General features: G+C 46.6%; 1 protein-coding gene across 1 annotated transcript in view; it reads right to left on the bottom strand.

Annotated features, from left to right (window-relative positions):
• Positions 1-11,584, bottom strand: part of LOC118771799 (MOB kinase activator 2) — a 32,183-nt gene extending 20,599 nt beyond the window's left edge. The window contains exon 1 of the mRNA XM_036519853.1: positions 11,303-11,584. Coding sequence (XP_036375746.1) covers positions 11,303-11,397 — 95 coding nt within the window. The 5' untranslated portion in view covers positions 11,398-11,584. The remainder of the gene's footprint in view (positions 1-11,302) is intronic.
• Between the last annotated feature and the right edge of the window lie 897 nt (positions 11,585-12,481).

Raw genomic sequence — 12,481 nt, 5'->3', positions numbered from 1 at the left:
GCAATAGTGTTGTTCCAGGGCAGTATTCAGCAGATTGGATGCAGAAGATCACACAGGCTACAAGTGCAGGCATTACGCAGCCTTGCTGAGAGCAGCCAGAGAAAGCAGAAGCAGAAGGTGGAGCCCGGTGACCCCACGCTGCCATGCTGCTGCCAGCCTACAGCGGATGTGCAAGAAGATGCTGAGGGAACCAGGCAGACTTCACAAGGAACGGCAAGTTTCTGGTAAGACTGAGTTTTTATTTAGTACTGATTTGCTACTACAGTGATCCTATCCATGGATTTAGTTTCATGGAGTGCTGAATTGTTAGAATTGTACTCATATTCAAAGCTCAGTTGCTTAATTCCTTTGCCTTTGTGAATAAACATTTTATCTTCAGCTTGTATGATTGTATGATTTAGCCTCCTGAAAGCTGATGTTGTTGTGTTGTGTGCTTTTTCTCTTTGTCAGGGTTGAGTGTGAGCAGAGGGTGAAGGACAGGATCATATGAAGCTGGGCTGCGGTCGGTGGCTCAGTAGCATGTGATAAACCAGAGACACGCACTGGCTAACAGGCTGGTTGGGGTGTGAATTTAAGCTGCTTCCAGACACACGGCAGCAGGAGGAGCCGGGATGCTGTGGGAGACGGAGGCAGCGGCAGCACAGGGAACTCAGCCTGTGCAACTCTCTCGGGTGGATCTAACACACGGCAGGGAACGTAGGACTGGATCGGGAATCTCGCTTAACTCAAATGGGATGGAGTGGATTTCACACCGACGCAATTGTACAGCATTCGGAAGATTTGCCTGAATCGGTTGTGTCACATCAGCTTTGCTTTGTTTGAAAGTGTACTGGGCAGTTTATCTTGCCATAGATTGGTAAGACAGGAGTCACTGATGGGTTTTGCTGCATGGTGTGTAGGTGCCTGTATTGTGGGGCGCTGCTGCTGCTCTGCAGGCGTTTGTGTTGGTTGTTGATTCACTGCCTCGCTAAGTGTCTCTGGGAGAAGGTGCCCTCCCATCGTATCAAAACAGAAAAAGGGATAAAATGCACCATCCACAGGTAAAAAATAATGCAAACCATAGTGGAATTAAGTGTATCATTAGCCATTTAGAGTCAATGCTGATGACTTTCTGCAGCTTTTGCACATTCGATTAACTGCACTGAATCTGTGCTCTACAGCAGCCTCTTTCTCACCTGAAGGTGTTTCCTGAACTGCACAGCATCAGGCGCGTCCATTCAGTCCAAGACTCGGTGTCAGAGGTGAGCTTCACCAAAGCTGTGATAGGAGCTCCGATGCCGGGTTCTGCTTAACCACACGGAGGATCCATGCAGATCCCAAATCACCAAGAGCAGCCACTGCACATGTCCGGGAGATCAGCGTTTCAGATACAGGCAGGGTCTGCGCGTTTCCCATCCTGTTAACGCTGAAGTCTGAGTCATTTTGAAATTGGTACAATTTGGTACAATCAGCAGAGCAATGAATTGGAACAAGAACGAATCCTGAGAAGTTGACGTTGTACTGCAATGAGTGAACGTAACATAATGCTTTTTTCATATTTATCATATCACATCTTAGCGTTCATATTTTCTGGTATTACTTCGGCCCTGAAAATCTCTGTATCAGTGCACCCCTAACAGCTTGCTGCTGGTTTGAAACTGTGATGAGCTGATGATGCTGTAATGTGATGTTTGATTTCTGCTGCTGCTGGTTTAATATGTGGTGATCTGAAGATGCTGGAGTTGTGCACATGTTTTGCTGGATTAAAGGTCATCTGAAATTGTTTTGTAATGTTTTAAATTAGCTTTAATGATGGATTAAAAGCATGGTGCTGTGATTATTGAATTATTATATGATTAATTACAATGATTAATTATTATTTGATTAATTATAGTGTGATAACTGAGTGTTTTAGAGTGGGTCTTGGCCGTTGCCGTACTAGAGCTTTACTGCTGATTTCACAACTAGAGGAAGTTCAGAGGTCAGGGTGAGCTCAGTGTAAAGGATGAGTTTGAGGCTATGCTGCTGCTGCTGCTGTTGCAGTGATTAGTGGAAGTTTGTGTTGTAGCGTAATGTGGTAGAGTTAGTTTCAGGGCTTTCAATTTCCAGCTCTCCAATCAACATGTGACTGACAACCAGACAGCAGGTAAGACCATGGTTATCTTCATTTACCTGCTGGTTTGTTGCCTAGAGAAGGGTGTTGCTGATAGCAGAGTAGAACTGTAGCATAGGAGGAGAGGTTCCAGGTGTGACGGCCTTTAGATTGTAGTATTAACTGTGAAATGTCGACTTCTGTTTGATGGCTGTTGGATTTCAGCTAATGTTAATATTTGAGGACAGCTGGTTTTGGCATAAAGATTTCCACTGTAGGAAAAAAGGAGAAATTTGGCTATTTGGCTATTTCTGTATAGTGATTTATTTGCACATTTTTTACCGATGTAGAGCTGTGATGCTGTGATGTGCTGTATGAACTTTGCTGATGTTGTGCATATTTTTGCTGGATTGAAGATGTGATGATGTGATGATGCTGTAATGTAATGCCTGAATTCTGTGTGATTGTTGCTGGATTGATCATGTGATGCTGTGATGCGATGCTGGAATTATGCGTGTATTTTACTGTATTAGAGCTGTGCTGATCTGATGATGATGAAATATGGATGTTTGCAGCAGAATTACAGATGTTATGATGTGATGACATGATACTTGAACTTGGCAAGCATGTTGCCGGAGTAAGGTTTTGGTGATCTGATGATGTTTTTGTCAGATTGAATATTATTTCTTTCTGTACAAGTGTTTGTGTTATAGATTTAATAGATTTTGGCAATGTCAGGCTGAGTTTAGTGTAAGGGTATTAGAGTTTGAGGCTATGCTGCTGCTGCTGCTGTTGCAGTGATTAGTGGAAGTTTGTGTTGTAGCGTAATGTGGTAGAGTTAGTTTCAGGGCTTTCAGTTTCCAGCTCTTCAATCAACATGTGACTGACAACCAGACAGCAGGTAAGACCATGGTTATCTTCATTTCCCTGCTGGTTTGCTGCCTAGAGAAGGGTGTTGCTGATAGCAGAGTAGAACTGTAGCATAGGAGGAGAGGTTCCAGGTGTGACGGCCTTTAGATTGTAGTATTAACTGTGAAATGTAGACTTCTGCTTGATGGCTGTTGGATTTCAGCTAATGTTAATATTTGAGGACAGCTGGTTTTGGCATAAAGATTTCCACTGTAGGGAAAAAGGAGAAATTTGGCTATTTGGCTATTTCTGTATAGTGATTTATGAACTTTGCTGATGTTGTGCTTGTTTTTTGCTGGACAGAAGATGTGATGATGTGATGATCCTGTAATGTAATGCCTGAATTCTGTGTGATTGTTGCTGGATTGATCATGTGATGCCTGAATTCTGTGTGATTGTTGCTGGATTGATCATGTGATGCCTGAATTCTGTGTGATTGCTGCTGGATTGATCATGTGATACTTGAATTCTGTGTGATTGTTGCTGGATTGATCATGTGATGCTGTGATGCGATGCTTGAATTGTGCATGTATTTTGCTGTACTAGAGCTGTGCTGATCTGATGATGATGAAATATGCTTGTTTGTAGCTGAATTACAGATATTATGATGATGTGATGACCTGATGCTTGGATTTTACAAGTATATTGCTGGGTTAAAGATTTGGTGATCTGATGATGATCTGCTGAGATTGCATCTTATTTCTTTCTGTACAAGTGCTTATGTTGTGGATTTCATAGTTTGTTGCAATGTCAGTTTTGAGCGTAAGGGTATTAGAGTTTGAAGCTATGCTGTTACCCCTGCTGCTGTAGTGATTAGTAGAAGGTTATATGTCAGTGCGAAGTGGTAGAGTTAGAATCAGGGCTTTCAATTTCCAGCTCTTCAATCAACATGTGACTGACAACCAGACAGCAGGTAAGACCATGGTTATCTTCATTTCTCTGCTGGTTTGTTGCCTAGAGAAGGGTGTTGCTGATAGCAGAGTAGAACTGTAGCAGAGGAATGATGGTTAGACATCAGAGTGTGAAGTTAAGGCTTTTAGAATATCGCAGTAGCATTGTAATGCCGGTTTTGATGGTTATTGAATGTGCACTAATGTTAATATCAGTGGTCCCTGTGCATGAAAGTAAAGGTTTTCATTGAATGGATAGAAGTAAGAGTTGAGTTCTTGCAGTGATGTTGTGGTGCCTGTTCATCGCTGGACTGATGACGTGATACAGAGATATGATGCTTTATTTCTGCTAGATGTTTGCATCTGTTTTGCTGGGTTGATGATGTGGTGATGCTTGAAATATGCAGACTTGCTGTTTGATTGAATATGTCATATCATATTCAATATGATTTATGAAGCTGTGCATGTTTGTAGCTGGTTTGAAGTAGGGGTGCACTGGTCAGGATTTTCAAGTCTGATGTGACTGTCAGGTCTGGCCGCTGTTTGTTTTAGCATATCTGCCAGCTGTTTGTAACTGTGTTTCGTACAAGTATTAAATTGCAGTTTACTTCTCATTGCAGCGCAGACCTGCTTCCTTGTGATAGTCACACAGTTTTTGAGATGCAATGAAAATCAACTAAACAAAGAAATTAAGAGCATTAAAATGTTGAATTCCTTCATTAAAATGTGGTAATGTCAAGTTATTTGCACCAGCTGGATTTTCCATATTTCAGACTAATGAAACACGCCAGCCCTGGGTGTATCTGAAACGCTGATCTCCCGAACACGTACAGTAACTGCCCTTTGCAGTCTAGAATCCACATCGATCCGCCATGTGGTTAATCAGATCACAGACACGAGAGTCACACCGTCGGAGCTCCTATCACAGCTTTGGTGAAGCTCAACTCTGACACCGAGTCTTGGACTGAATGGACGCGCCTGATGCTGTGCAGTTCAGGAAACACCTTCAGGTAAGAAAGAGGCTGCTGTAGAGCACAGGTTCAGAAACTTTCAATATGGACAAATGGCTGATTATAAATTTCAGCAAATCGCTCCAGAATCAGCCTTTACTGTCTCTGCTGTGTCTTGCATTATTTCTTGTCTGTGGATTGTTGTAAACAGTGTTGGTTGCTGAATTATGGAATTGTTGATTCGGGCAGGATTTTTGCTCTTTCTATCAGCAGGCGAAGTTGAGGTCAGTGTGAGGGATGAGTCTGCATGGTGTTGCCGTGATTGGTGGACGGGTTAAGCTGCAGTTTGGAGCTGAAGACTTCGTTTCAGGGCATTCGGTATCCAGCTCTGCAGTCAACCTCCCACCTCCATCCCGGCACCCAGAGGAGGCTACAGCAGGTGACAGAGGCACAGGCCTCGAATTGGTAGGAGGCTGTTTTGAAGAAAGTGTCATGAGAGGAACTCAGCGGAGTGAAAGGGGAGGATCTTTTGTAAGAAAGCCTGTAACGCATCACTGTGAGGTGCAGCCCATGAAGGTCTCACAGCAACAAACCTAAAAACTGAAAATCTACATGACCCCCCTCCTCATTTAGAGTCCAGACCCTCTGAGAGGCGATACACCTCTGTGCTGTCAATGTGGACAGAGCTGGAATCTATCCTGAAACAGCAGCAACCAGTGCATCCCTACGGAAGAGATGAGTGAAGATTCATCAGCTGATGGCCTGCAAAAGCTGCATGTAGGTTATAGAGTATCAAGCTGGGAAAGTAACGTTGGAGAGAAAGGGGTTGTTATCAGCGGTGGGTACGGTAATGACTCGGAGGCTGTAACGCTTGAGGAACAGACATTGGTTCTTGTTGGGATGCTCTTCACTCCTGCTCACAGGTTGAGGGCACCATGTTGCCTACCCCTCTGGAATGAGTAGCCAGGAAAAAGTTGGTGTCCGTGCGGTAGTTACTGCAAATACGTCCAGGAGTCTACAGTGGTAGGAAACACATTCAGTTTCTCTGGACTGAGTGACAGGAAGTTTGTGACGTGACGCAGTGGATGAATTAGCCCAGGTATAGCTGAGGTGCGTCTGGGTCAGGTGAGTGAAGTGTCTGTGGTTCCCCCCCACCCCCTCCAAAATGAGATCCAGCCCTCAGGCTCTTCATACAGCTTGCTGATAGATACCAGCCCCTGAGGAGAGGAAGCTGAACTCTGCAGAAACGTACAGCCTCTGCACAGAAGTGGCCATGATTGGAGCTGTGCAGTGGGGCAGCTGTTCTGATGCAAGACTTTGGCCAAAGGAGGTAGATTTTCACATTGTATTCTCTTTGTTGTATGGGAAAACCCACAATGCCAGGACTGGCCGCTTCAGGACTGAAAAGACGCACCAGGTATATGGTATGAGTTCCTACCGGAGGGACCGATCTGGTTGGAAATTACGTTGTGTGAGAGGTTTTCAGGGAGGCATTTCAGGGATTCATCTACTCAGGATCGGTCCGCTCTCACCACTGCAATAGTGTTGTTCCAGAGCAGTATTCAGCAGATTGGATGCAGAAGATCACACAGGCTACAAGTGCAGGCATTACACAGCCTTGCTGAGAGCAGCCAGAGAAAGCAGAAGCAGAAGGTGGAGCCCGGCGCCCCCACGCTGCCATGCTGCTGCCAGCCTACAGCGGATGTGCAAGAAGATGCTGAGGGAACCAGGCAGACTTCACAAGGAACGGCAAGAACCTTCACCTACAGACAGCTGGAGGAGTTCCAGGGAGCACAGTGGTCACACAGTCAGCTGAGCATGAATTGAGCCACCAGTGAGTTGCTCTTTGGAAACTTTGTGATGTTTGCAGTGGTGGCCATGTATTGTCTCTGAGGACAGGTGTAGAGGGTTCAGGGGGAGTGGCAGGAGCTGACAGAGGTTTAGAATGCTTCTCTTCTTGTTTTCTTAATTGTGTAGCATTGTATGGTTTATTCTTGTGAAAGTTTACATTGTATTACTGCTTTTTTTGCATTTTTTGAAAATCATTTGTGAGGTATGTTTCCGTTTTTCCTACTATTACCTTTTAAACTTCAGTTTGAAAGTGGATGGTCGTTTTGCATGAAAATGTCTCTCTTCGGCTGCAGTTTGGTCTTTTCCTGCTTGTAATATATCACATAATAATGTAGTCTGAGCTGATTGGAGGGAATATTTGAGAGGCTTGAGGTAGCGTGGCTGCGCAGAGAGACAGGAAGTGAAGAGAGACGGGCTGGATGAGCAGGGATACAGCCACAGTGTGCGGAACGCCTGGGGGAGGAGCTAAGGCATGACAGAGCCACCGATTGGATGTCTCTTATTGAACTGAAACAGCTAGATAAAGCAAAGTGGAGAGATGCTGTGAGTCTGGAATCATCGGCTCAGGAAGATCTTGGCTGCTCCTATATGTGTGTGAGTTGTGGTGCAGAATTCATGATTAGTGGAAGTTATGACACTGAGATCAGTGTGAGCGAGAGGTCTGAGGCCCTGCTGGTCTTGTGGTTAGTGGAAGTTTTATGTTGTTGTGGGCTGTTTGATAGTTTTCAGGCATTCAATTTCCAGCTCTACGACCAACGTCCCACCGATGACCAGACAATGGAGAAGATGAAACGACAGGTAAGACCATGGTTATTTTGATTGTTTCCCTGCTGTGGTGATAGAGCTTGTGTGCAGTGAAAGGGGTGCTGCTAATCGCGGGAGAGGAATAATATTTTTAATGTCAGTGTTTGACATAAGGGTGACTTTGGATGTTTTCAAATTCATGTTGCGATACATGTTTATTGTAATAGTCTGAGGTTGCACTGGTGGAGGATCTTAAGAGGACCTGAGATCTGTGTAAGAGATGTGTAAGTCATGTTTCTGCTGGGGTAGGTCAAAGGGTGATGTAGGCATGCCAGTCAAGAGCTAATTTCACAACATTTAATTTGCAGCAGTTCAATAAATATTCCACCGACATTCAGACAGTCCAGACGATGCCACAGCAGGTAAGACCATGCTTATTTTCATTTCACTGCTGTGTTGCAGTGAAGGAAGTTTAGCTGAAGGAAGAGAATGTGAATTGCAAGACCTTTAAAGTGCTGTGATGCAGATTTGACTATACTGGGATGAATTGTACATTTACAGGTTATTTGTTTCTGTTCTTGAATCAGATGTATATACTGAAACATACAGAAAACACAGTTTTAGGGTGGAGAACCCATCATTATTTATTCCTGTTCTAAGAATGTAGTGGGATTATGGAGTAGAGAAACAGTTAGATGCAGGACTAACTGACACATTTTCTGTTGGTAATGTGAAGAGGCTGTGATGTAACTGGTGTAATTGGCAGGTGTTGGGCTACAGTTTGAAATGGGTTTCTCAGTTTGGCTTTAAGGAACATCATTTCCATTCCAGCGTTGAAAAATCTTTTTGAGGACATCCAGAAAGTGCAACATAATTTCTGGCAAGACCGTAATCGTTTTCTTTTAAAGGCTAACTCATCACTTTAACGATACCATCTGTGGTACCTTGTTTCTAATTCACATTGCTGCTGTTGAAAGGCCTTCTGTCAATGTAAAAACGGTTACAGAGATTTTTGGAAGGTCGCTGGAACATTTGGTGCGTTATGGATCTTGTGGGTTGCATAGTATTATTATTTTGATTGCTGGGAATGGCATGTTATTACCAATGTGACCAGAAGGTGTCTGTTACTAAACTCTAATAAAACATAAAATTGCACATCTGTGTCCCTCGGGGTTCTGGGATGGGATGTCACAGTTTATCCTAAATTCACCCCAAATCTTTTCTTAAATCCAAAAGAAGAGTTTAGAGGCCTTGAGTGCTGCTTCAGTGCTGATGTTCATGTTAACTTGTTCTGCCACCATATCTCGGCTATCAGTCATTTACAGCACGGGGGGCCTCCTGGATTCCTGTTTGGTCTTTTACTTTTTCATGAGTCTCCTTCCTGCTACATGCCATAAAAATCCCATATCCACCTCAGCATCTGCTGTACATACACCAGTGCACAGTGGCCCTGCTCAGTACTCAGACCCCGCTCAGTACTCAGACCCCGCTCAGCACTCAGACCCTGCTCAGCCCAGAAGCCCTGCTCAGCACAGAGGCTCTGCTCAGCACAGAGGCCTGACTCAGCACTCAGGCCCCACTCAGCACTCAGAACCCGCTCAGCACTCAGGCCCTGCTCAGCCCAGAGGCCCTGCTCAGCACTCAGGCCCCACTCAGCACAGAGGCCCCGCTCAGGACTCAGGCCCCCTCATCTTGTGTATTTGTGTGTCTTCTAAAATGCAATATCATGTACATCTTACTACATGTACATAATTGGCCATTCTGTTCACAACTCTCACTGCTGAACATTCATCTTGAATTAAATTGCTTACATGACATGCACTCTGGGGCAATTCTTTTGATAGCACCATATCAGATACAGTATGTCAAATGGGATTGCCTTCTGCATGTGTACATAGTTACACATTTCGGTTCTCCAGAGTTACAGCTTCCGCATATTGACTTTCATTTCTGTGCCTCAGGAAATGATCGTTTTGCCAAGCGGAGACGTGTTAGTTTGCTGCAGAGACAACAAGTGGGCGTGTTGAACAGTAAAACAAGACGGATGCGTATCCGTGTGGGCTCAAAATGTCAGAAATGTTTACACATCACAGCCTGGGAACCCTTCAGCGGATACCGTCCCATCCTGGAAACCTGACACTACACGCTTTTCACACTGCTCTCCCTCTCTGTCACTGTGCCGCGTGCTCCTCGTCTCGAGGAAAGCATCTCGTTTTGCGGTTGGACACGAGGACAGACAGATTTGCATTTATGCAAAGTGGGACATACGCTTTTTTCCTTGGTGAATACATGGCTCCACTTTGTTTTTGTCCTGTCCCTTTTCCCAAGGGAAAGTTATGGTATCTGCACATGCTGGTAGCGTCAATGCTGGCCTTCACTTTCTGTGATGACTGTATGTGTGTGTGCGTGAGTGTGTACATGAGTGTGTGCGTGTGTGTGTGTGTGTGGGGGGGGGGTGGCGGGAGTGACCTTGCAGCCTGTGATAGCAGCCTTTGTGCCATTGGGCCGCTGAGAGTCCCTCCTGTGTGAGGTAATCTCCCCTGGGAGTGAGGGGAGGGTGGCTCTGCCACATGCCGCCGCCATTGTGCTCTCCGGCAGGAGGCTCATCTCTGTCCCAGCCCCCCCCCATTAGCAGACAGGTGCACAAAAGCCGGACAACAGGTGTGCTCACTCACAGCAGTACAGGAAACAAAAGGACCACTTGCAAGTACACAGCGGCACGAGACACTGCACGCCTGGATCTGTGTGTGTGTGTGTGCGTGCGTGTGTGTGTGAGAGCATGTGAGTGTGTGTATGTGTGAGAGCATGTGTGTGTGTGTGGCCGTGCATGCGTGCGTGTGTGTGTGAGAGCATGTGAGTGTGTGTATGTGTGAGAGCATGTGTGTGTGTGTGTGTGTGTGTGTGTGTGAGTGTGAGAGCATGTGTGTGTGTGTGTGGGGCGGGTGTTTTTTTCATTCAGTTTAAAACTCCAAATTTGCAATGGTACATATTCAGGACTCATTAGGAAGACAGAGACACAACTCATCGAGATCAGTGATTTCTCCCATATATACAGTCAGACAGAGGAGTACAGTCTCCAGACTGGCTGTGCTAAATTCAGCTTTACCCCCCCCATCCTGTTCCTCTGACCCCAAGCCCCCAACAACCGCTCCACCACCCCAACTCTGCCACTGCCCCCCCCGCCTTAGTTTGAAGGCCACAGTCCAGACCCACTTCCTGCTCTTGAACATCACAACATGAGGAATTCACCACAGCTGATATGATCACACAAAAATGTGCCCTTCACCCTCCGGCGGGAGGTGAAGGCGAGCCCTTCTCCTGTGCTCGTTAATCAGGCTGACCACGTAAAAAAACAAACCTTACAGGGGACTGTTTTAGTTTGTTCGGCACAGGATGAACACTGATGTATATTCTAACTCTCAGCATTCTGCAAACATCACTTCCCTTAACTGTAAACTTTGTTGTACTGTGTTTTCCTCTCTGATGAGTGCAGTTTAGGTTCTCTGGGAGTTTTCCTCTCTGATGAGTGCAGTTTAGGTTCTCTGGGAGTTTTCCACTCGGGTGGGTGAGGACAGCAGGCACTGTCTCTTAGGGTAGAGTAGGGGATAAGGGAAAGTATTTCAGCTGCTGTACCTTACAGAAGGCTGCAGGCAGGTGAGACTGTCAAACACGTAGTAATAAACTCTCCGAACAAAATAGCATACGTTCACAACACAACTTTACTGCAGTTAGCATCGTTAGCATCGTCGCTCAGACACAGAGCGCTCCTGCGCGGTCTTACTGAGCACGTTTGGGGATTAAGCCCTGAGAGCAGTGAGAGGAACAGCAGCAGCCTGAGAGGCACCTGTGTCTCTAAAGCTGCCTGAAGGGAAACAAACGCTACTCACAGGTTGTGTCCGGTGATGTCAGAGAATTCCTCAGCCTTGGAGGCGGTGTCCCCCTCCCTGCTGCCGCTGCTGATGTAGCTGTGACAGCCGCCCATGTCTGGGCCGAGCGCGCCGGGTGCAGCCAGACGCCGCTGTCCCCATCAGAGGGACAGGAGCACGCGAACGCAGCCCCGAGATCCGCTTCCTCCCACCGCTGCAGAGACACGGAGAGCGCCAGCCGAGCTGTCCTCCCGAGTGGTGTGTGTGAGCGTGTGTGTGTGTGAGCACGTGTGCGTGTGTGTGTGTGTGAGTCTAAGCGCGCGCGTGCCGTCCGTCTCCCGCTCCTTTGTTTCCCTGGGGGTTTGTAAGGCAGCTGGGGCAGACTCCTCTCACTCTCTCCACCACTCTGTGCTCCGGAGAGGAGCAGAAGGGCAGGTTAGACTGGTACGTTCAGCTGGGAAAAATAGGTGAATATACTGGCTGGAGAGCAGAAACCAGACAGGGACCGCCCCCTACACACAGCCAGCTCATACTCCACCCCCAACACTCACTCACACACACACACGCACACTCACTCACACACACACACGCACACTCACACTCACACACACACACACACACACACACACACACACACGCGCACACTCACACACACGCACACTCACTCACGCACACTCACTCACACACACACACGCACACTCACACTCACACACACACACACACACACACACACACACACACGCACGCACACTCACACACACGCACACTCACGCACACACACACACACACACACTCACTCACACACACACACTCACACTCACACACACGCACACTCACTCACACACACTCACACACGCACACTCACTCACACACACACACGCACACTCACTCACACACACACACACACTCACACTCACACACACGCACGCACACACACACGCACACTCACACACACACACTCACACTCACACACACACACACACACATATGCACACTCACACACGCACACTCACACACACACACTCACTCACACTCACACTCACACACTCACTCACACTCACACACACACACTCACACACACACACTCACTCACACACACACACACTCACACACACACACTCACACACGCACACACACACACTCACTCACACTCACACACACTCACTCACACTCACACACACACACTCACACTCACACTCA

The sequence above is a fragment of the Megalops cyprinoides genome, chromosome 25 (assembly GCF_013368585.1).
Source record: "Megalops cyprinoides isolate fMegCyp1 chromosome 25, fMegCyp1.pri, whole genome shotgun sequence".
NCBI classification, from domain to species: domain Eukaryota; kingdom Metazoa; phylum Chordata; class Actinopteri; order Elopiformes; family Megalopidae; genus Megalops; species Megalops cyprinoides.
Note: the sequence above shows the minus strand (reverse complement) of the source record. Positions and strands in the feature narration are given on the sequence as shown.